The sequence below is a fragment of the Cupressus sempervirens genome, chromosome 2, assembly GCF_028749045.1.
Source record: "Cupressus sempervirens isolate cs-2001-9-10 chromosome 2, ASM2874904v1, whole genome shotgun sequence".
Lineage (NCBI taxonomy): Eukaryota > Viridiplantae > Streptophyta > Pinopsida > Cupressales > Cupressaceae > Cupressus > Cupressus sempervirens.
The window spans coordinates 780,462,151-780,486,718 of NC_143119.1; the positions used below are offsets into that span (position 1 = coordinate 780,462,151).

At 36.5% G+C, this 24,568-nt stretch overlaps 2 protein-coding genes across 8 annotated transcripts in view; one reads left to right on the forward strand and one right to left on the reverse strand.

Annotated features, from left to right (window-relative positions):
• Nucleotides 1–24,568, forward strand: part of LOC149575791 (uncharacterized) — a 315,107-nt gene that overhangs the window by 1,496 nt on the left and 289,043 nt on the right. The window lies entirely within an intron of this gene.
• Nucleotides 246–1,581, reverse strand: LOC149575792 (uncharacterized). Its single transcript, XM_089815582.1, has 4 exons — nucleotides 1,430–1,581; nucleotides 1,194–1,318; nucleotides 823–1,099; nucleotides 246–715 (listed from the first exon to the last, which is right to left on the reverse strand). Exons 1-4 carry the CDS (start codon nucleotides 1,517–1,519, stop codon nucleotides 329–331), a joined length of 879 nt encoding a protein of 292 aa, XP_089671708.1. The 5' UTR covers nucleotides 1,520–1,581; the 3' UTR covers nucleotides 246–328.

Below are 24,568 nucleotides of genomic sequence, written 5' to 3' on the forward strand. Positions count from 1 at the left end.
ATTCGGGATTTTTTTTTTTCCCCAATTATGATTCGTGGAGGATTCGTGCATGTATATATATATATATATATATATGCATTATATATACTAAAAAAAAGAGAAATATACATAATTCTAAAACTAAATCATTTCATAGTATGAATCTAGTATACTTGATCAATGACATTGATAATTAATCTATTTTCACGATTATAAAGAAAATCAACACATTCACATTGAATTACTGAAAGTGAAAGCTTGTAATATTCAAAATATAGATCATTAAACTTAAAGTTTATAACATGATTTACTCATAAAAGAGTCAAGAGTCAACACTAAAGTTTTTTATTTAATCATCAAATGGATTTTCAAGAAAATCCGCATCAGAGGGGTACTGGTGAGCTGCAAGTGCTGCATCTGTATTAGTGGAGGAACCCAAACCACTAGTAGTAGAGGGGATTGTTAACTCATAATCCTCCTCCTCATCATCCACATCAATCAAAGTGGATCTAGCAAGATCTCGGATGGTCATATCTAAATCAGGAGTCTCGGGTGCTACATCCCAAAGCTTTTCGGGCCCCTTCTTGTACTTAGGATCCTTCCGTGACAACAAGCGCAAATTGTTGTGAATGAACACAAGGTCTTTTGATTTTTTTGGAGCCAACCGGTTGCGTTTGATTGAGTGGATAAAGGAGTAAGTACTCCAATTCCGCTCAGCGGCAGAAGAGCTGGCAACCTAAAGAGAAATTAAAAATTATCAATACAACAATCAAGATAAATAAATTAAATAATAAATTCAAGGAATTGAGAATGTTAACCTTAAGCTTAATTTTACAAACTTACTTGGGATAGGACCTTTATGGCAAGAGGTTGGAGGTACGTGAAGGCTTGCCCATGAAGGTACCACCATTTGATGGCACCCATCCTGCTTTGGTCTGCTATGGCAATAGGGTCGAAATCCTCACCTGAGTTGAAAGCAGCAAATTCACTCCTCACAATTGCCCCAATCTCTGGATCTTGGAATATCTTAGCTAGTGCCCTCTTATACCCATCTGCAACCTCTGCATCTCTAAATGGTGGCACTCTACCTGGAAGGCGAAGTACATCTGCACTATAGTACCTGGGGATAACAAAAGACAATTGAACACTATCAAATATCAATAGCACAAACATTGGATAAAATAAGCACAAACATTTGATAAGAACTACAGTACCTCGGGGATAGAGCATATGCAAGGAGGTGCAAAGGTGTGGTCATCTTGTTCCATCGATGATGAACAATTTTTTCCACCTTCTTGTAAAGGGTGTCCTCAGGATCATTCTCCCTCCTCTGTATGACCTAAGATATGAAATATGAATAATAATTATAATTAGTGAATATGTCAATTTAAACTTTAGAATCTAGATATCTCTCAAATAAAAAATTGTTGTAAAAGAGCGTAAAACTTACCATTTTAATTTTTTCCAGCATACTATCCATGGAATCATAAATATCCCCAAGGCATGGCTCATCACTATCTGCGAAGCGAAGCATTGCCATTATTGGATCGGTGATTTCCAACACAACTCACAAGACCCCACCAATCCTCATCTAGTATCATTCTTCTCACATTTAAAGCCCTTGCTGTATTGGAATTCTTCCAAATGCCCCATTGGGGGCTAATGACCATATGCTTCAATGCTTCTTTTACCTTCACAAGTCGTCTCAAGACGATTGTGTGAGAGGCAAAGCGGGTTTCAGCAACCTAAGAACATGTTAAACTCAAGTTAGTAAAACATTTAAAAATTAAAACATGTTAATGTAAACAACAACAAAAATTAATAATTGTGGAATCCAATAATATTCAATTATATATTAAATATAAAAATTTACCTTCAATAACTCCAAGTCCGAGAAACTCCTAAAAATTGCTTGTGACATGTGGTGATTTGTCACAAACATTTGAATCTCTTCAGCTTCCTCATATATCATTTTCACCCAATCTATTTCGGTGCCAATTGCTTTCATCACTAAATTGAGAGAGTGGACGGTGCATGGTGTCCAAAAGATATGATCATATCTAGACTCTACAATTATCCCTGCAGCCCTGCAAACTTTTGCATTGTCCGTGACCACTTGAACAACATTATCAGGACCCACTGACTCTATGGCATCAATGAGAATGCGTGAAATAAATTCTGCATCTTTCACTTGCCCTTCACAATCAACTGCCTTCAAGAACATTGCCCCCTTAGGGCATACAGCAATAACATTGATCAATGGACGGTTTCTACAATCTTTCCAACCATCCGAAATAATAGACACACCCGATTGAACCCAAAAATCTCTTATTGGTTGAAGTTGAGCCTCTACATTTTTCCTCTCATCATGTAATATGGTAGTGCGCAACTTCTCATAACCAGGCGGTTTGTAACCATGGGGTGCATCATTTATTGCTTCCACCATCTCCCTAAAATAAGGTGATCTAGCAAAATTAAATGAAACACCATTTGCAATTAAACAACGTCCAATTTTGTGATCAGCAATGTCTCTCTTTTCAATTTGGAATGCCCTATCTAGTGGGCCTCTCTTGCGGGTGAGTGGAGATGGGTCTTCATCTTCATCATTTGTAGTTGGCATAGGCAAAAAAGGATGTGTTCTTGTGTTTGTTTGATCAAATGATGGTGTTGGTATATTTGTTTTTTGGGAAGCACCACGTTTTGCTTTTGCAACTGCTCTATCAGCACCATCTTGCTCTTTTGCTAATGCTGCTATTTGTGCAGCTGGTAATCCCTTCTTATCACTACCTTGACACATGTGAATTTCTTCACCCGCAGGGCCCAAAAAATGTAGTTTCACTCGAGAATAGGAGCTTCTATGTTGTATGTTGCAAAAATTACATTTCCATATGTATGCCCCACCCCCAGGACATTGTGCAACTCTTGTTGTGTGTCTCCATAAAGGAGACCCCTTATCAATTTTGAAGCTTGGTGATGCAGCCCCACCCTCACCCACTGAGCCTTGACTACTCATTGTTCTATTCTTGCAATCTAGAAAAAGTGAAAGAAAACCATACTTCACACTTGCACAAAAACTTGAAAATTTGGAAAACTAAAAATAAATCAATAATCTATGAAAGAATTCAAGAATATGGTTGAAATGCATACCTTAAACACTTCTTGCAAGGTATTTCAAGCTCCACAACCGATCTCCTTCGAATCCAAGCACTTCACTTCAAACTAGCAAGTATGAGAGAGCAAAATGAGAGAGCAAAATAGAGAGCAAAATAGAGAGCAAATGAACTTGCATTGTGATTTAGAGGGTCGTTTTTAGGGTTTAGGGCCTTTAGGGCAAAAAAAAAACATTAAAAAATGATAATGGGCCCACATTTTTGCATTCTCCTCCTTCATTGCCGCGGATCCGCGCGTGGATCCTCGAGGATCCGGGCAGGATTAGTAATCCTGCCTGTGGATCCGTAAGGATCCGCGGGCCGCGGATCCTTACGGATCCACAGGCAGGATTACGAATCCTGCCCGGATCCTCACGGATCCATACGTGGATCCAGATCCGAATCGGACCCGAGCCCGGATCCGGCCTTTTCCAGGCGAATCCGGTAACTAAGATGATTGTTTATTATGAAAGGAGAGTCTAGCATGTTGAATGGACCTGGGTGATTTAAGATCTAAAAATTATCACCACCTTTTATTGTTTCTCCTCAGGTTGCGATTGGAGGAACTTGGGATCAGTTCAAGTATGCCTTCGTCCACATGACAGACCTAAGCCTTAATTCATATTGCCACCTTTGCTGATTGCATGAACATATTTGTTAGTCTGTATTAGAAGATAAGGCTACTTTAAAAGTTCATTTATTCTGTTCTGCCCATATTTGCTGGAATGCAATGACAACAGGCTATCTTGCATTAGATTTAGCTAAGCATGTGCATAATGCAAATGACAGTTGTATACAGAGTGTCAGCTGCTGAATCTCATTGCTGTGTTTGGGTCCAATTGTGCCCACAACAGGTGCATTACAAAGCCATCACATCACCATTATGTGCAGTTAAGGATGGCCACATGACTTGGAGCTTAAAGAGATGGGATGGGGTGGCAGGTGGACGATGAGATCTTTAGGCAGTGGAGGCATGACATTAGCATTGTTTATCTGTGTGAGAATAAATTAGAGGAAATGTTGGGGGGAGGCATGACATTAGTATTGTTTCTGTGTGAAAATAAACTAGAGGGAATGTTGGCAGCATTTAGTACTGTCATTTTTTTGTATAGAATATGAAGTGTCCACCTCCACTTACACTATCTTGATGGATATGCCATCTTCATTTCTTTTGCCATTTCCAACAGTTACGCTTTTCCAAGTTCAATATCTATCCAAAGCTCAAGCCAGATCCAGTCCATGGACTTTGTTTGTTTCCTCTTCTGAAAGTGTTAATGCTCCCTGCTTCAGGCCATCTTTCAACAGCTAAACCATCACATAAAAAAACCAATGCACAAGATTACTGTAAGGTGCCGCTGCTGTTTAAAATTTCAAATATCTGCAGTACTATATCAATAAATAGTTTTCATTGAAATAGTAGGAAGTTCTTTAGGAAATTTCTTGACAACCAATTCTGTTTGCAGCATCTAGTAAAGGCTTGAAAAAGAAAATTGATTGCAAGATTGAAAATTGTAGATGTTTTGCAGCTTCTGTTGGATAAATCTTTATTATGTGAGATATGATATATATATATATATATATATATATATATATATATATATATATATATATATATATATATATATAAAGAGAAATTAATATAATAATGATTCAAAGATATATACACACATGCACACACACAAGCGACCCCCCATAGGGCATACCCCGTCACATAGATTATTCAGATCTTGAATTGCCCTGTTACATAGATTATTTGGCCCATAGCCCATAAAATTTTATTTTAGGGAGGCTAGCCCTACAATAATGTAGAAGTGGGGGTAAAGGGCCCCTCAGGAACTCAATTATCCGAACAGCCATTATGGCAGGGGCCCCCTTTAAAATAGTAGGGCAAATATCTGCTAGGAGTCTTTGGATTGTGGGCGCCATCCATTCACCTGCAGGCCCCTACTATTCTATGGGCCTGGGTTCCTAAATTAGTTGATTGGTTCCGGAAGACCTTCCATCCAGATGAGTTGACAACCGGACCATATATATATAGTTACATAATTAATTGCTATTATATTAATCCCATAATAACGAATAGACATGTCCTATGAAGGGACATGTCTCTCCTTGCCTCATTCTCAATATAAATGCAAAAGAAATTGCAGCATTGAAAAACACATAAATTACAAACAGTGCTAATACATTTGCAGTGACTCAAAATTTAAAATGGTATATCAGAGCTAGGTTGCAAATGTAAGAAAATCAGAGACAACGATAAAGTGGAATGCACAGACCTATTTATGGAGGAATCAACAAGAAATGATAGAGTTTGAAGGAGAGTAATGGCACTTAAAAACAATAGGGTCTTTATTGGTAAAAGCATACAAACCTGTGCTTACATCTAGGCTTCTGCCAAACAAAATGAATGTCGCACCAATAGAAGAACCTCGATAGAAATGTAAAAAGTTTTTGATACAATCGAATATCAGACAATCACAGCACTCTATTAAACTTCCTTACAAGCAACGACAGTGATTCAGAATGAGCACAATGGTCAAGGCATTGAAAGTGACATAACGTGCATATGTTATCCGCCAAATCTGAATGAACAAAGACTGTGACTGGCAGCGACCACTCTATTGATGAAACATTGGTTAAAAGATTCGTACTGTAAGCAGCGATTAAAGAAGGAAGAAATCGGATATGGAAGATGATGCATGTGAAAGGCTTGATGGAATAAAAGGTTACAAGGCAAAACATCATAATGACATTGACCATATTCGAAGACCAATAAATCTGCAGCATTAGAAGTCAAATCTCAGTATTTATATTTTGGCAATCTTATGTTGCGATATACAACAAATCCAACCAAGAAGGGACTCCATTCAAAATAACAAACAGCAATAGCAGACATGGAACTCACCAATGGGAATTAAGGAAAGGTGGGACTCATGGATCAAATGGGAAATAAGAAAAAGAACAGAGAGTAAAATGAGAGCGAACGGATATAACCAAGCTGATGAGGGAAAAACAAAAACAAAATTATAGAAAAAGTCAAGAGTGTGACATAAGAAAGGAAGTATTGAAAAGTCAAGGAAATGTCGTGGCAACCTATACGCCACCATTACAGGTTTGAAGAAATCACCCATGGGGATATCGCCAGTGGGTAATCATGCCCGGGTCTGTATAAACCAGCAAGCCACATATTCACTTTTAGCATATATATTGGCATAGTGAAGTCTATGAAGGAGGTAAGTCTAATTTGTAATCACGGAGAGGCTCAACAAAAATAATCTGTGATAAGTCGGAAGGGGCCTTCATTAAAAAAAAAAAATTCGTATTTTTTTGTATTTGGTGATTTTTCAAACATGAAGTTCTTCGGTGCTAATATCATAGACAACATAATGGGGAAAAGTAATGTTCTTAGTGCCATTCATAACCAAAGTCATCTTGATTAGAAGTGGGTATAAAACAAGAGAAGCACATGCCTTGCATTTAAGAGGTGACTGAACCAAACGAAAGGAAGAAAGCCCAGAATATAATAAGTTGCCTTATCAAAGCCGTCAATGGGGTCCTTTGGAATAAAGGATATTTAAATGAATGAAGATGCCCATACTCGAGTACAAGGAGGAGAAATAGTATCATAATATGGGGAGGAGAATTGGAATACCTTACTACTAATAATATATCTAACCATGGCATTAGTAATTTAGATAAAGTCATAAGATGAACACATCAGTGGTAGCGAGGACAATCAAGGATGTTGATGTACAATTAAGTATTTATTATCCTTAAGTATTACATTTATTCACTCATTGTAGTCTCTTTCTTATTTGTATTTCTATACATACTATAAGAGCTATTTGCCTTGATCTTTTCCTTTCTCTCGGGGGATGCTCTTGCAGATGAAGAAGATAGATATCAGATTTAGAGGGAGTCTGACACTTCATTAGAGATAACTTTGGATGAGGAGCTCAGAAGATTGATTTAGACAGAGTTTGACAATCTTGGATGGAAAGATCAACAAATTGATATTTGTTAATGTGTTCGAGGTGAAATCCCCTATTCCACCCTTTGCAAGTAGGTATGGCAGATCCACCCTTTGCGCTGAGGCATGGTGGAAATGCATCCTTCTTTGAGAGAAGTTTGAGGTGAAAGCTCTTGGTTCCACCCTTTACGTCGAGGCATGGTGGATGTCATGTGAGTTACTACATAAGTTTCTAGTTACTATAGGATGGTGATCATCTTACAATAGTCTAACCTTCTATCATGATGGATATCTTATGATGTCTAAGCAGATCATGATAGATTATATCTTGCATGGTGGATTAATTTCCTTAAAGAGACCATGAATATAATGTTCTTATTGTAAGTATTATTGAAGATACATGTGCACATACCCTATGGACATTTTGAGTATTTGGTTAATATCATACGATTTGATATTCAGGAGGTCATTACTCAGTACTTGGTGAATATGATGCAACTTGATATTCTGGGGCCATTACTCTTGATATCATGAGATGATATCTAATGGTGAATATCTTCTGATCAAGGATATTCTTAAACATGCCATTCTTGATATTACATTGCTTGGTAATATTATATCTTGTGTTTATCCTCCCTAGCTAAGAGGAAGTGTTGATGTTTTGTGGCTTCTATCAGATAAATCCTATGAGACTAAACTATTGAAGATATATATATATAATACTATTCAGAGAAATTAATATAATAATGATTCAAAGATATTATATGTATATATCTATAGTTATATAGTTACATAATCAATTGTTATTATATTTATCTCATAATAATGAATAGACTTCTCTTTTTCTCATTCTCAATATAAATGCAAGAGAGATTGCTGCATTTGAAACACACAAAAATTACAAACAGTGCTAATACATTTGCAGCAACCCAAAATTTAACAAAAATCAATATGCATGAAACATTTGGGTCAACATAAATAGTAAAAATCTCCATGTGGTGTGAAAAATAAAATAGAGATGAAATCCATCTTCAAATGCCTATTGAACTATGCTGTAAAGAAGTAGAATGGATATGCTCTGTAGTTTATAATAATTCATTTTTTATATTATGTTGTACCTAAGTATTAATTACTTGTTAGCTTGTGGGTAGTTGTTAGTGTTAAGTTTTGCCCATAAAATTAGATAAACAACAATTAGAAAAGTTGAGAAAGAAGGCACAAAAGATGCAATAAATTATCCTGGGAAAACCCTTCCACTTGAAGGGAAAAAAACTAGCAACACCAGTAAAAAAGCTCTTTTTATTGATAATCAAATGTTAAAGTACAAAGCCTTCACTTGATTGCTTATAATACACTGAGCAATCAGATAAATATAATTATAAATGAGACTCTTCATTTTACCATGAAGGTCTCTTCAAATTTTGAATACAAGACTTCATATTTCCACATATTCAACACTTCATATTTCCATACGCATGCCTCTAATTTAATATAATTTCAAATATTATTACAAAATGTCTTCTTCAGTTGAATATGACCATAATTGTCATAACACATTTTCATAAAAGGAGAGATAAAGATCTCTATCGCAGCTACAATCTTCAACAATCCCTCTTAGCAAGAAAGAGATCTTTAGTATGGCATGCTTTCACAACTGCAACCAAAGATGTTAATATCACATATATTCTCATAAACACATGTTATCTCATCATAACATAATTCACCATAATTACTTTATAAGCACATAAAATTGAAGTCATCGAGTCACACACATGACTTCCACCATGTCTACTTGTAGAGGGTTAAATGACGACTTTCACCTCAAACTTCTCCCAGAGAAAAATTCATTTCCACCATGCCTACTCATAGAGGGTGTTCCACCATACCTACTCATAGAGGGTGGAACGAGGGCTTTCACCTCAATCTTTTCTCGGAGAAGAGTGCATTTCCACCATGCCTACTTGCAGAGGATGGTCCACCATACCTACTTGTAGAGGGTGGAAGGAGGGCTTTCACCTCAGTCGTCTCCCAGAGAAGAATGTGTTTCTACCATGCCTACTTGTAGAGGGTGGATCAATGTCTTTCACCTCAGTCTTCTCCCAACAACACATATACTACCGATTCATTAGGTGGTGTCGATTGAGACAGAGAGCGAAACATTCCATGCAATAAAAGTCATAATAGCCTGTAGGTGAACAAATATGAGACTTGAGAGCAATCACAAACAATAAAAACAAATGTTCCATATTTATCTATGCAAAAGTGGAAATTCCCTCCAATCGACAAAATATTTAGAAATGATATCCAACATAGTATATGGAGGATGATGCCACAAGAATGGTTCATAATCTTGGTGGCAATAAACTATCTCTTCATTGCAACTATGTTTACCTCCAAGGCCACTCATAGGTGAAGATATCGAAGCTAATAGACAAAGGGAATTACGTCCCACAAACCCCTACACAACTTACATAAACAACTCTACAATCACACTGTACAAACCACCATAAATTCCTTTGCTCTTGAATCAAAACTAGTAAAATAAAGAGTCCTCATTTTGGCATGCGATGAGGCAAGGTGGTTTTGGCAAACTAGATGACAACAATACATGACATAAAGAAGCCTTGTCAAATTATATGTGACACATCATCATCTCTTTTTGTGCCATGACGAGCAACTCAACAATGGTAAAGATTCAATTAAAAAAATCTCTTTCGTAGATGCATGAAAGATGGGACAAACATGATGTAGAAGTTTAAATGCAAAGAAAGATATAACAGTAGCATTACATTATTAATTGAGATCACATAAAAAGCATTACATGGTATTGCCTCCACATAGACGCAATGCTTGATACTACATCCTTGATACTATTTTGATCTGTGGGATGCCATTGTTGCTTATTGTGTTGGCATGGGGTTTCTTGAGGAGAATTGGAGACCATCATCCTTGTAATTTCGTGTTTGGGGCATTGGTTGCATTGGTGCAAGGAGATACGATTTCAAGGTGGGAATTGCATTTCATTAATCATTTGGGCTGCGGACAAAGTCTAGAAGAGCAGTGAGCTTCATTATAGGTAGCGTGGGTTCTGATTAATACGCCTGCGTTAACCTGAAGAGGTAGCCTGTGAACTGTTCGTGATGCCCTATGTTTCATATTAGAGGGCTGACAATTATTTGCTAGGGCCTGCGAGCTCTTGGGATGGGTTTGCTTCAGATCATTGTGACCTACAATTCAGCATGGAGATGTTGAAGAGAATTCCCAAACTGTCGTGTGGGACTTCCTAACTGCTCACACCAGGGTTCTTTTCATTGGGAAGAATTCAATTTATATTTCTTTGCAGCTTAGTTGGAATAAATGAATTGCAAATGTTAGTTTTTAGAGGTCAACTACAAATGTATTCACATTGCCATGTTTTTGGTATATGTTTTCCAAATGGCAGTGACCTCTTGTATATATAAGAAAGTGAGTAAAGAATAGACATGTCCCTTCATGGGACATGTTTGTTCGTTAACATAATTACAATCTTATAATTATATATATATATATATATATATATATATATATATATATATATATATATATATATATATATATATATATATATATATATATATATATATATGCTACAATTTATCCGAGTGAAGCTACAAAACATCAACACTCCCTCTTAGCTAGGGAGGATAAACACATGACATGTATTACACCATTGATAATATTAGGTATGGCAAAAATATATCTTTGATCAGATGATATCTATCATTTTGATATCACAGTTGATATTATGAGTATTGGCCTCCTAGAATATCAAAGATATTCACCAAGTACTCAAAAGGTTTTGATATCACATTTGATATCAAGAGTATTGGCCTCCCAGAATATCGACATCCGATATTCACCAAGTACTCAAATAAGATGTGATATCACATTTGACATCACGAGTATTGGTCTCCTAGAATATCATAAGATATTCACCAATTACTGAAAATAAAGTTTGATATCAAATTTGATATCAAGAGTATTGGCCTCCCAGAATATCAATAATATTCACCAAGTACTCGTTGAGTAATAACCTCCTAGAATGTTGAGATGCAAGACATTCACCATATACTCAATTTGTTTGATCTCATAATACAAGTTATTGTAAGATTGTCACCTTACAATTACTTTTGCAAATACAAGTGACATCATTTGGAAGTCGTCACTTTCTCATTATATACATAGGGGGTAGGCCCATTAAAATCATATAGTCAAGAGGCATATTCATGAATCATTGTCCTCTTGTCTGCTAGAATTTATTGATCATAGAGAATCATCACAACATGATTTACTTCCTCTTAATCAATATGAACGAGATTACCGAAGGTTGACTGAATCATATCATCTATCTGCTCCCTCTCTTTCAAGGTTGCTTGAAATATCAGTCTCCCTCTCAATCTCCCTCTTTTTCCTACAATAACATTCTTAGAGGAAAAGATCAAGGCAAATAACTCTTCTAATATATACAAAATTCCAATTAAGAAGTTGACCACAAAAAATAATAATAAGAATAATAAATTCTATTATCCATTTTCACAATAATGACAGTGGTAGTTACATTAATAAATAATGATATCTCTATTTTCAAAATAACATTATTATTTTATTTATGCAAAATACATAATTAGGATATGAACATATATTCAATACCCATCATTGATTAAAATTTGTTAGTTTACATCCAAATTATTATTTGTTATATCAATTACAAATAACAAATATATATATATATATATATATATATATATATATATATATATATATATATATATATATATATATATATATAAAGGCATTAGAATATACCTATAATGCATTGGTAGGATAGATGTACCTCTTCATTCCTTCTTTGCATTCTAATAAACCATTGGTATGAATTCTATTTGCACAACTTCATTCTAAGCAGTGTTTGATTTTGTGAGTGTCACTTAGGTATGCTCACACTACGGGAATAGGAGGATCGTTCAGTGATATACATAATGGGTCTTTAATTTTCACCACTCCTTCAATGTAGGTTATTGAAAAACGTAATAAGTTTTGACCATTGGCTATGAGTCGTGCCATATTTTATTTATCTTTTCTCTCTCCATGCATGGTCCTCTACGAATAATTTAATTTGTTTGACCTCTTGTCAAAGCACTTCATATACCTCATGTCCTTTTCGTGGAGTGGGTCTACTTTATGTGAAATTATTTAATGCTAACAAGCGTCCACGTCAATGATTTGTCGTCCCTTGTTCGGAAGCACTCAGACACATTTTCTATTTTATTTTCATTGTTTGCTCACTAAAAGTGTTGCTGTTGCAGGCAACGACACATGTTTGAATGGTAGTGTTCACCATATCTGAAGTCTTGAAGAGCAGGGAAAAGCTATGTTTTGACAAGGAAGAAGCAAGGAGGCCATCTGGCACATTGAACGAAGGAAAATTTCCCACCGACAGGTTCAACTTGTGTGTTATCCCACAAAACACTCTGCCCAACAGACCACTCACCACGCACAGTGATTTGGTTCTGCCATCTCCCCACCTTCTCTACTTTTGCTTCTCCATCTACTTCTGCATCTAGAAACAACATTGCCCTCTCCATCTCTTTCCCTTTCTCCTACCACCCAATCTACGTGGGAGTATTCCATTCAACACAAGGTAGAAAGGATATGATTCTCTCGCCACCTTTAATGGAAGAGTCCAAGCATATTAACAACGCCTACATTTTAATTCTTCTATCTGCTGACTGTTCAACTACAAATGTATTCGCATTGCCATGTTTTTGGTATATGTTTTCCAAATGGCAACGACCTCTTATATATATAAGAAAGTGAGTAAAGAATAGATACGTCCCTTCATGGGACATGTTTGTTTGTCAACATAATTACAATGTTATCTCTAATATATAAATATATGTGTGTGTGTGTGTGTGTGTGCACGCGCGTGCGTGCTACAATTAATCCGAGTGAAGCTACAAAATGTCAACAGTAAAGAATTCTGGAAATAAATGTAATTAGTTGTGTTCAATGCAAGGTTTTAGAGCTGAAATATGTTGATATTCCATCAAACACTTGGCTTGACTTTACTGTGAATTCTAATTGCAAACTATTAGACTGTCATGCTGAAAATTCCAAAGTTTCAAATTTTATTTGGTGAGTTGGCATTTTACGAGTTATGAAATTGCTTACACAGTGTATGCCAATCCATCCGATTGGCATAGAAAGTTAGTGAAATCAGATTGTTCAAGCTATAGCCAAGTGGGGGTTATTACAACATTGATGCCTTGAGTGCCGTTCTTGTGCACTATCACTCCTTAAATATGGGTAAATGTCAATTGACTTGAAAATAAGTAGAAGGCATTTTCTATGGTGTGGCAAATTATGATATCAAATCTGGACTCAATTGCATAGTTTTTGAGTCAAAAAAATTGACCCATATTTTATGAGTAATGGTTCTCATGAATCCATTTCTCATTGAAACTAAGTAATCCCAAAATTCATATCACATGATGTTCTTTATATTTGGAAAAACATAGAATGTGCACAAGAGTTTTGAACTATGTTTATGAAAGGGGTTGGTGTGATGTGGCATTTTGACAATTGCGTTTAAGTAGACAGGGCACAAAAGGTTGTGGTTTGTGTATTGCAAATTTTTTAGCAGGGATAAAGATTAAAAGTTTCACTTGGAAAAGGATTGCTTTATATATTGAATAAGTTTGTGAGGTTGATGAGTGCTTCAAGATGGACCAAGATCTCATCAAATGACACTTATTTAACACCCATGCAAAAAATATGATAACCTAGTTTAATTTCAAGGCGGGGAGTAAAATTTTGTTGGGAACTATTTTAGAATTAGAGCATGCCAGGTTCTTTTTTTGGAATTCTTTTGAAGAAAAACTATGTTATTGCATTTGTACCTTAGACCCTTGAACTGGGTCCAGGTCTGAATCCAGTTTTGGTTCGAGAATTGGTTCATGGTGATTGGGGCAGGCTCAATATTTGACCTTGTAAGTCTGTCAGGATCGTGGATCCAGGCGGTTCCACAGGATCAAATACAAATCTTGCCTGAATCCACCATAGATCCGGGTGGAATCCATGGGGACACGGGGGAATCCTTGCGAATCCATGAAGAACCCTAGGGATTTGTGGGCCAAAAGTTAAAAAAGGTGGGGCCAAACTTTATTTAAATTGTTTTCTATTATTTATTTGCCTCAAACCCTAAAGCGACTCTTAAATGGTGTGCCAAACACATTTCATCTCTCATTTGCTCTCTCATTGTGGTCTCTTATTTTGCTTTCTCCATCTTGCAAGCTTGAAGTGAGGTGATTGTATTTGAAGGAGATCAATTGTGGAGTGGCAAATACCTTCCAAAAAGCAGATTTGAGTGTTTAAGGTATTTATTTCAACCATATTCTTTAGTTTTTTGATAGATTGTTTCAAGTTTTTGAAAATTTTTAATTTTTTTTCAAGTTTTTGTAGAATCTCCTACTCTCGAGTCAAACTTCATTTTTGGGGTCTTGGGGGTAGAGGGTGTTGATGTATTGCCCAAAAAATTAGATAAACAACAATAAGAAAAGTAGGGAAAGAAGGCACAAAAGACGCAAGAAATTATCTTGGAAAACCCTTCCACATGAAGGAAAAAACCTAGCCACACCACAAAAATTCACTTTTACTATTAATAAAAATGTTTCAATACAATGCTTTTCACTTGACACAATATATATATAGAGAATACAGAGACTCTTCATTACACAACTGAAGGTCTCTTCAATTTCCAAAAACAAGTCTCTTCATATTTCCATACTCATGCCTCTTCGCATGAGGCATGACATGTGTCCCTTTATATAATATTATCTTAAATATCATCACAAATTTCTCTTTCAGTTGAAGATGACCATAATCGGCATAACACTCATATTTTTATTTCATAAAATCAGAGATAAAGATCTTTATCGTAGCTACAATCTTCAACACTCTCTCTTAGCGAGAGAGATCTTTAGTATGGTAGGCACATATAGTTGCAACCAAAGATGACAATGGTAAATTTGCATTACATAATAGATGTTATCTTAGCATAACATAATTCACCATAGTTACTTTATAAGCACATAAAGTTAAAGTCACAAAGTCACATACATGACTTCCACCATGCCTACTTGTAGAGGGTGATCCAAGGGCTTTCGCCTCAAACTTCTCCCATTGAAGAACGTATCCACCATGCCTCAGCATAGAGGGTAGTCCAAGGGCTTTAACCTCAAACTTCTCATAGAGAAGAATGCATTTCCACCATGCCTTAGTGCAAGGGGTGGTCCAAGGTCTTTACTTTGAACTTCCCTCATAGAGAAGAACTCATTACCAAGGGATTTCACCTCGAACTTCTCTCACAGAGAAGAACTCGTTAACAACTGAGATTCTCTTTTTATAGGGACTCTGTTTCAACAGGGACAACTTTGTACATCATAATAAGATAGTTGATGTAACCTCCCTCTTAAGCTGAAACATCTCCTTTTGAATGTATATCATCAAAGCAACATCCTCATCTCATTGCTTCTTGTTGCATCCCATGAACAAGAGAGATATTGATAACTCATAACATCAAGTATAATAGAGATCAATGCTACAATCATTTATTATTGAATAATACATAATACTTACTTCCTTGTAGTTGATGAATGCACAAAATCTGAAAATTCCTCTTAGTTGATAACTCTTAACAATCAATAGAAGCATAACTGGTGAAAACAAGTAAAATAGGTGCAAAGCCAGATATGGGATGCTGATAGACATGGGAGAGACTTGTAGAGCCCTCTGATACATGAATCTTGCCATTACTTTTAGTCTTGAACTTATCACCAGAGTTCTCAGCAACTCTTCATTTCCAAAATGTTCTTCCCACGTAGAAGATAGAGATACAATCGCCGTGGACCCAAAAACCCAAAGAAAAGCAGAGAGCAAAAGCGAATTGAGAAGACCCACCAAAGCAATGAGCTCTACAAAGTTGAAATATTGGGAGGCCATTTTTTTGCCAACTTTGATGCAGTTGTGTCCAACAACTATTTCTACTGTATATACAAATCCCTCCCACTTCATCACCACATACTTCCTTTGTTCTGTCCCACACAACCTTGAATACTTCCAATATTCAATTTTTCTAGATTAGTGTCATTGGATTCATTAAGATATGAAAATAGACAAATTAATATACAAAATTGAATAGCCTAAAATGATGTTTTTGAATAAAGTTCTTGTTGGGTACTGAATTTGCCACTATGTCGTGTTGTGAACGCTTTCTCAATCATACGTGTAAATTTGATGGTCGACCTAGTAGCCAAGAAAAAAATCCGAACATTGCATTTGCATGTTCAAATTTTTTCAGTGTTACCTAGGTGTGCGTACCAGGGTCAAAAACCTCACGCATCAGGTGTGTGTACATCTTTGGCGTGGGTACTTCGCACACCCGAGTACCCCCACTGCAGCCAAAATGTTGCCGCACTGCGGCCGCATTGGTCGGAGCACCCGGGCAAGATGTGGGTGCATCCCGAGTGTAGGGGTGCGTGCTCGAGTGCGTGTGGGGTGCCCGTGAGGCATGTTGCATGAAAAGTAAAAAAAAACCAGAACATTTTTGCTTTTGTTTTTATTGTTTTTTTAAGGACGAGGAGTTTTTTTAATTCATATTTGAACAATGAATTTTGAATCTTTCATCTTTGTCATTTGATAATTTGATAGTCAATGGTTGACTTACATGGTACACCGTACTATGTATGGTTTATATTTTGCATTTATCATCATTATTATGTTAAATTTTTAGTATTTATATTTTTACTAAGTCCAATGGTCATTGGTAATGGTTATGAAGTTTCAAGTTTCAAGTTTGAACTAATGGTTTGTGAATCACATTTCAATTTTTTATATTCAACTATATTTGGTATGTTATATTGAAGTATCATTTCATAATCAACATTTTTAGGCATATATGTATGCTATGCAACCACCCCCCTCCCCCTTCCCCCCTCCGCACCCTGCCGCTGCACCCCCATCATCCCCAAATTGATGCCCTTTTTTTCCGCACCCGAAACTTGTCCCGACATCCCCTCGCACCGCTGCAGCCCCATGCCGTTGTAACACTGGATTCTTTCAGAATTGAACTAAGAAAACTTGCTTCACAAATACAGAGTATTGATGTATCAATGGCATTAAATTTGAAATCATGCTTAACTTAATATATTTATTTTGTGCCTACCTAAAGCTATGTCTCAAATATATAGCAATTCGACATACCTCATACTACGATTTCAAAACCACCACGCACAATACCTAGACATTCAAATACGTCTCCGCTAGAGCACAGACAAATTTAAAACATAACGGGTAGATTTCTGTTGCCACGACCCTATTGGAGAGTGTCATCATGCCGCGCATGAAACCTCTTTCTTTATCACCAGTGCCACCATAAATGCTCGTCCTGTTGATATTGATTCCCTCATGGCTTGATTGGATTGTCCCCACATAGCTACTTTTCGCAGTATTCACCTTGTAGTAATCCCATCGATAAATGCAGCATTTGTAGGTACAAAAGTCGATCCAGATCTTGATGTAACTATAAGTCCAATACTATGCCCATCTTGGATAGTTGCTTCTCACACACTGATATTGCTCACCCCTATTGAATGTGAATATAGTTGATATGAAGGCAAACAGTCAAGTGTTTCCCAAATCTGCTACTATTGCCTTTGATATAATACCCATTACAAATGTGTGGTCAGACTCAGATGATATAATTAGAACAATTTTGCTTGATAGTACTCAGAGAATTTCTAAATCATAACATCCAAAACACAAAGAGCTATGCTTGAAGAAAAAAATGAATATGATGCTCGACGTCACTTCACTCTTCACAAATGGACAAATACTTGGACGTAGACAAAAAAACTAACAATCTTTGCTTGGATGCCTAATGAAAATTTCTGCATAGAATTTGGGCATTTACAACATCAACCTTCTCAATTCTGGCAAACACATCAAAAAATCCCACTAGGGCCATGGTTATTTGCACAATGTTTCCCAAGCTTGTACCTTCGCTTCAGGTTCTCTACCTTGTCATGATTTTGCTTTACAGTCTTGGGCGTCTTGGAGGCATTGCAATAGGCATTGGTACAATGCATGATGCCCTCCCAGTCTTTGATGTTGAGGTAGCCCTTTATGTTGCAGCACTTGTCGCCATAGTTCTCCAATAGGCATGTCACTATGTTGGGATGCCACTTGCATTGCAATGGCCATCCCCATTCCATTTGATCACTTAATGTCGTTATAACTAGCCAGTGACAAATAACAAAGGTATCTCTCCACCTTTTGACTATGACAAAGCCTTAAAAAATGAACAACAATAACTAGGAATTTGTGCTAAACACCACAAAAAAAAAAGAGAACCATTGATTTTAATTGACATTCAAACGAGTGCTTGAACGAAGGAGAAGATAATAGTGATCTGCATAATATATATATTCTGGAAATGTAATGTTCCCATTTTTGTGAGCATCAAAGTTTGAGAGATTAGCCTATTATTGTGATCCGTGTAGGCTAATTATTGTGGATTGGGTCTTTTGAGGCAGAGGCTTGGCTATGGGAGGGTCTTGTCTTCTTCGCAATTCAGTATGTTCCAGTTTGGTCTTCGTATGACTCAGATTGGACTTTATTTGGGCTTAGTTTTATACACTTGCTATTTATGGCAAGTCGGGTGATGATTGATAGGGACCCTTTCTATTTTTGGAAAGTTCATTTGGTCACATGGGGAAATAATAGGAGTGACTCCTGTTTCAGACGACATATTTAAAGGATAAGTATTTTGGGAGTTATTATCATTTTGGTGGCCAAATTATGATTAAATCATCAAATGGCTTGTTATAAAGTTGTAATTTAACTATATAATTTCACTAAGTTGAGGGTTAAGTCATCATTGGAAGGGGCCATTTATTTAATTAATTATAAGCCTAAGCCAAGTATTAAATGTTATAAAGTGATGTTGTGTTGTAGAAGCTTTGTACGTGAAGTTACATTTTGGAAACAAAAGGCCATTTGGAAATTACAAATATGAGCTCATCGTGAAGGAAAAACCATCCAATTATCTATTTGCTTTTGTTGTCTTGTGAAGATTTCTGAGGTGGTTGTTTTTGCCTTTGCTAAAGTATAAGGGTTTGGAGTGCCTGATAATTCATAGATGAGGTATTGTGAATTTGTTTCAATTGAATGGTTGAGTTTTCCCTTCTGTTTATTACCGTATCTGGGAATATTAAATTGCTGGTGAAAGTCATTATTGGATGTCTGAGTTTGAATGCCATTGATACCTGCTGAGAATCGATTTGGATGGAATTGCAAATATGTGTGAAGAATTGCATATCCTGGTGCTTGTTGGCTTAGGGGTTCGATTTGTTTGAGCTGCTGCTGTCACATTATAAGTAGTGATTCATATTCATTGTTCTGCATCTGCATTTTGGAGGCCTACGTTTGTTATCATTGACCTGCAGAATCTGCTGTAGCTGCCATACATGAAATCTGGGCAGTGAGGGTAGTTATTGGTGGTTTGCAACTGAATTGGCAGACCTGCATTTGAAGCTGGAAGGCTTGTGTCACTCCTATCAGGGCTTGCGTTTCATATTAGATGCTTGTACTGTGGTTTAAAGCCCTGTGATCTGCTATTAAGGGCTACGTTTGGCATGTCTATCTGAGGTTCAATCTGCAATTTTGGGAGCTATTCCGACATCAGTTCTCTGCTGTGGTGTTGTTCAGTTTGGTGACCAGACCCGTGGACATGATAGCTACTGAGGTGTATGCGCTGAAGCTGAATTCGCATAATTGGTTTGCTGCAACTATTCTAAAAGCTATTCCTTACCAGGTTCATTCCTTGTAATTGTTGATATCTTTGCAGCCTTATGATAATTAATAAAATTTCAGTATTACTTCTGTTGAAAGGACATTACTCTAAATCTTGAAATCCCATGTATCTCTACTGGATGCATCTATATCAGTAGAACACAAAAAACTCAAAAGGCATTAAACACAAGAAATATATGACTGCAAATTCAAGGGCAGATTTTTATATCAGTATTCTTATTTTAGCCAACCTGTATATGGAGCATTTTGAAGAGGTGGCCCTTCGTTCCTTTCCTCTTCAACCTAAATGGTGGAAAAGATATGTAGATGATACTAACATTTGTTGGCCTCATGGGCTGGACAAGTTAGAAGAGTTCCACCAGCACATCAACAATTTGACCCCCTGCATTTCTTTCACCAAAGAGCTAGAGTCTAACAACCAATTGCCTTTCCTTGATGTTTTGCTCATCAAGAAATCGGATGGCTCCCTCGGCCGTCGTGTGTTTAGAAAGGCCACCCATACCGACCTATACATTCATCCGTCCTCCCACCACCATCCTAGCCATAAAACTAGCACTCTCAAGACCCTGGCCCTAAGAGCCTATAGGATTTGTGATGTTGATCATCTAAACCTTGAGCTCAACCACCTTCGCCAAGTCTTTCGGCTGAATGGTTATTCTACCAGGCAAATTTCTAGGGCCCTAAACCAAGCTAGGTCCCTCCACTTTGCCTCCTCGCCCCCTTCTCTTCCCCCCCCTCGTACTCTGTTTGCCTCCCTCCCTTTCGTGGAAGGCATTTCCCATAAGATTGCCAAGATCCTGTCCAAAAATGGGTTGCATGTTGCTTTCAAGCCCCTCTTCAAGCTCAAGAATCGTGTCCCACCAATCAAAGACCCCATAGATTCGTTTGCCAACTCAGGGGTTTACAAAGTGGTCTGCTCTTGTGGTACACCCTATATTGGCGAAACAGGCCGCTCATTCCACACCCGTATCAAGGAGCATGTGGCTGACATTAGACACGATAGGGTTTACAAATCGGCGCTTGCTGAACACTCCTCCTTGACCAAGCATCACATATGTTTGGAGGACACGCAAATCATTTCCCACGAGGACAACTATTTTAAGAGGAAGCTTAAAGAAGCAGTTGAAATTATTAACCACCCCATCAACCTCAATCGTGATGATGGATGGCTTCTCAACCCCTCGTGGCATCCTTTGGTGACTTATGCGGAGTAACACCCTCATTGCGTTGGTTCAGCTCTTTCTCTCTCCGTCCGTCTTGCTTTGCTGCTCCTCTCTCCTCGGTTCTTGTCCTCTCTCCCCCTCTCCTCTCCTCGGGGGCCTTGCACGTTACCCCAGGTTGGCCACTTCTTCTTTTGTGTCTTTGGTGTTTCTTCATCTCTCCTCCGCATTATCTCCTGGCATTTCTGGTTTTCGTCCCTTCGTGTGGGGTTGATTCCCTTGTTACTTTTGCGCTGGTTTGTTTCATTTATTTATTTGTTTTGCTTTCTCTTGCTTGGTGGTATCTTTTGTATCCAGTTCCTGGCGTGGGTTGGGTATGGGGGTTGTTTATTATTTTTTCATTTATTTTTGCGTTGGTTTTCTTCTTGTCGTGTTGTGTGCACATTATATATATACATACATATATATATATATATATATATATATATGTATATATATATATATATATATATATATATATATGTATATATATATATATATACTCATATATATAGATACATACATATATACATATATATATACATATATATATATATATTTATGTATATATATATATATAGACATATACATTTGTATATATACATTAATATATATACATTAATATATATATATATATATATATATATATATATATATATATATATATATATATATATATATATATATATATATGTTTCTTGGTGCCACTTGTTTGTTTTTGTTTTGCTCGTTTTTATATTTATTGCCCGCCTATTCGTAAGTATATATGGATATTTATATATTTTCATTCAATTTCTAATTTAGGAGGGGAGCTCTTTGATATTTGGACGCTTGTTTATATTATCCGCTTACATACTTACATAAGCATATAGTTTGAGAGGTGTTTGTTCTATTGTTTTAAAATTTTTTTCTTTTATTTTATCTTTTTATTATTTTTTGTATTTATTTGGTTATTCCCCCGCATTATTTGTTTTTACTTTTTATTACTAATGGGTAGACTTTCTAAAACACCCTCTAAACTTGTACGCATCAAATCATTTATAATGGTCTCTCGTGGTGCTTTCTCGTTATGTCTGGGGTGGTTTTGTCTCCCCCATGCTTGTTTTTGTGTGTTTTTATCTTTTATTTTGACTTCTTTTGACTTGCGTTGGGGAGTGTGCAGTCCCTCTCTTCTTGGTCTCCTTAAATTGTGACCCTATGCCTAATCTGCTTCTTACATATTTTGACATCTCTTGCTCTCTCTTCCTGATGATGGATCACGTAGTGTGATTCGAAACGTTGATGAAAAATCTCTACACAATCTATTCCAGAAAATCAACATTATAAATCATGGATTGTGGAAATCTGATTGCATTAATATAAGGTCAAAGATAACCAAAATTTGTGAACAGTAGTTGCATCTATGGATATTGTGTTAGAAAGTTAGAGCATAAAATTTTCAGTGGTGATTGGATTGCTTACCAAGTGTTTGGTAAAATGCCAAACCATCCATTTGATAAATCATAAAACAAATTGGTAAAATTGGAATTGTTCAAGCCATAGCCAGGTCAGTGTTATTACAGGAAAGGCTGAAAAATTGACTCAGATATGTGTGATCTCTCACGCAACTACCAAAACTTCAATAATCACATTTGCCCTTACACATTCTCCTTTATTGCTGTTATCAACTAGGCTCTGATACATGTTGATGTTTTGCTCAGAAAATTAGATAAACAACAATAAGAAAAGTAGAGAAAAATGCACAAAAGACGCAAGAAATTATCCTAGAAAAACCTTCCACATAAAGGGAAAAACCTAACCACACAACAAATAATAACTTTTATTGTTAATAAAAATGTTTCAGTACAATGCTTTTCACTTGATACAATATATATAGAGAATAAAGAAACTCTCCATTACACAACTGAAGGTCTCCTCAATTTCCAAAAACAATTCTCTTCATATTTCTATACGCATGCCTCTTTGCATGATGCATGACATATGTCCCTTTATATAATATTATCACAAATGTCTCTTTCTGCTGAAGATGACCATAACAGTCATAACAGTCATTTTTCTATTTCATAAAATCAAAGATAAAAATCTCTATTGCAGCTACAGTCTTCAACAAAGGGATTAATACGTGTGAGGGGCCAGATAAGAAGGGGTTGTCAACTAGGCAAATAACAAGATTCTTAAAAGAAAAAGAAAATGCTGATAAATCAATTGCAAAAAGGAAACAAGGTGATTATATCAGGAAACAAAAAACAATGACACCAGCCACTCAACCAGCCTCTAGACATCCATTCTTGCCTATGCCTACTAGGGAGGATGGAGAAGTAGAAGAACCACATATCACCACCCACAAGAAAGGCCCATTAGATAAGGCATTTCAACATGGGCTAAGAGATATTGCTGATGAAATAATCAGACCTAACCTCTATGTGAGTGATGTTCCATTCAACGTAGTGAGATCACCCTATTGGAGGGAGATGGTGCAAGCATTGAATAATGCACCTTTTGGTTACCAAGGCCCTGGATATTAAAAGGTGTGCTCCGCCTTATTATATAATCAGAGAAAAAATATAGAGACCCAATCAATAAGAGATTTTTGGGTTCAAACATGTGGCTATTTTCTCTGATGGATGGAAAGATTGCAAAACCATCCCTTGATCAATGTTATTGCCGTGTCCCCCAAGGGAGCAATGTGTTTGAAAGTGCTTGACTGTGAAGGGGACGTAAAAGATTTAGGTTTATTTCCCAAATTCTCATCGATTCCATAGAGGCAGCAGGTAGTAATAATGTTGTACAAGTTTATAGAGAATGCAAAAGTTTGCAGGTGCGGGTACTTTGGTAAAGGCTAGATATGATCACATCTTTTGGATACCATGCACCATCCAATCCCTCAATTTGGTGATGCAAGCAATTGGCACCCAAATAGAATGGGTGAAGCAAACATATGAGGACATTCAAATGTTTGTGACAAACCGCCATATATTACAAACAATTTTGAGAACTTTCTCCAAATTGGAATTATTGAAGGCAATATCAAAATATAATTTATTTAGTATCATTTATCATTTTATGTCATGTTTTACATAATTGAATAAAATAATTTTTTGTGTTGTTTAGATATTTTAAATGTTATTAACTTACTATTAATATGTGCTTGGGTGGCTGAAACCCGCTTCACATCACATACAATTGTTCTTAGACGACTTGTGAGGGTAAAAGAAGCATTGTCACAAATGATTATCAGCAATCAATGGGGCATTTAGAAGCGATCTAATATAGCAAGGGCCCAAAAGGTGAAGGCAATGATATTGGATAATGATGGGCGGGCTCATGTGGATTAGATATTAGAATTCACCGAGCCTATC

Coding starts and splice junctions, on each gene's coding strand:
- LOC149575792 (XM_089815582.1), bottom strand. CDS start 1,519: ATGGCAATGCTTCGCTTCGCAGATAGTGATGAGCCATGCCTTGGGGAT. Junction 1,319..1,429: donor TGCTGGAAAAAATTAAAATG/GTAAGTTTTACG, acceptor TTCATATCTTAG/GTCATACAGAGGAGGGAGAA. Junction 716..822: donor CCATAAAGGTCCTATCCCAA/GTAAGTTTGTAA, acceptor ATTTCTCTTTAG/GTTGCCAGCTCTTCTGCCGC.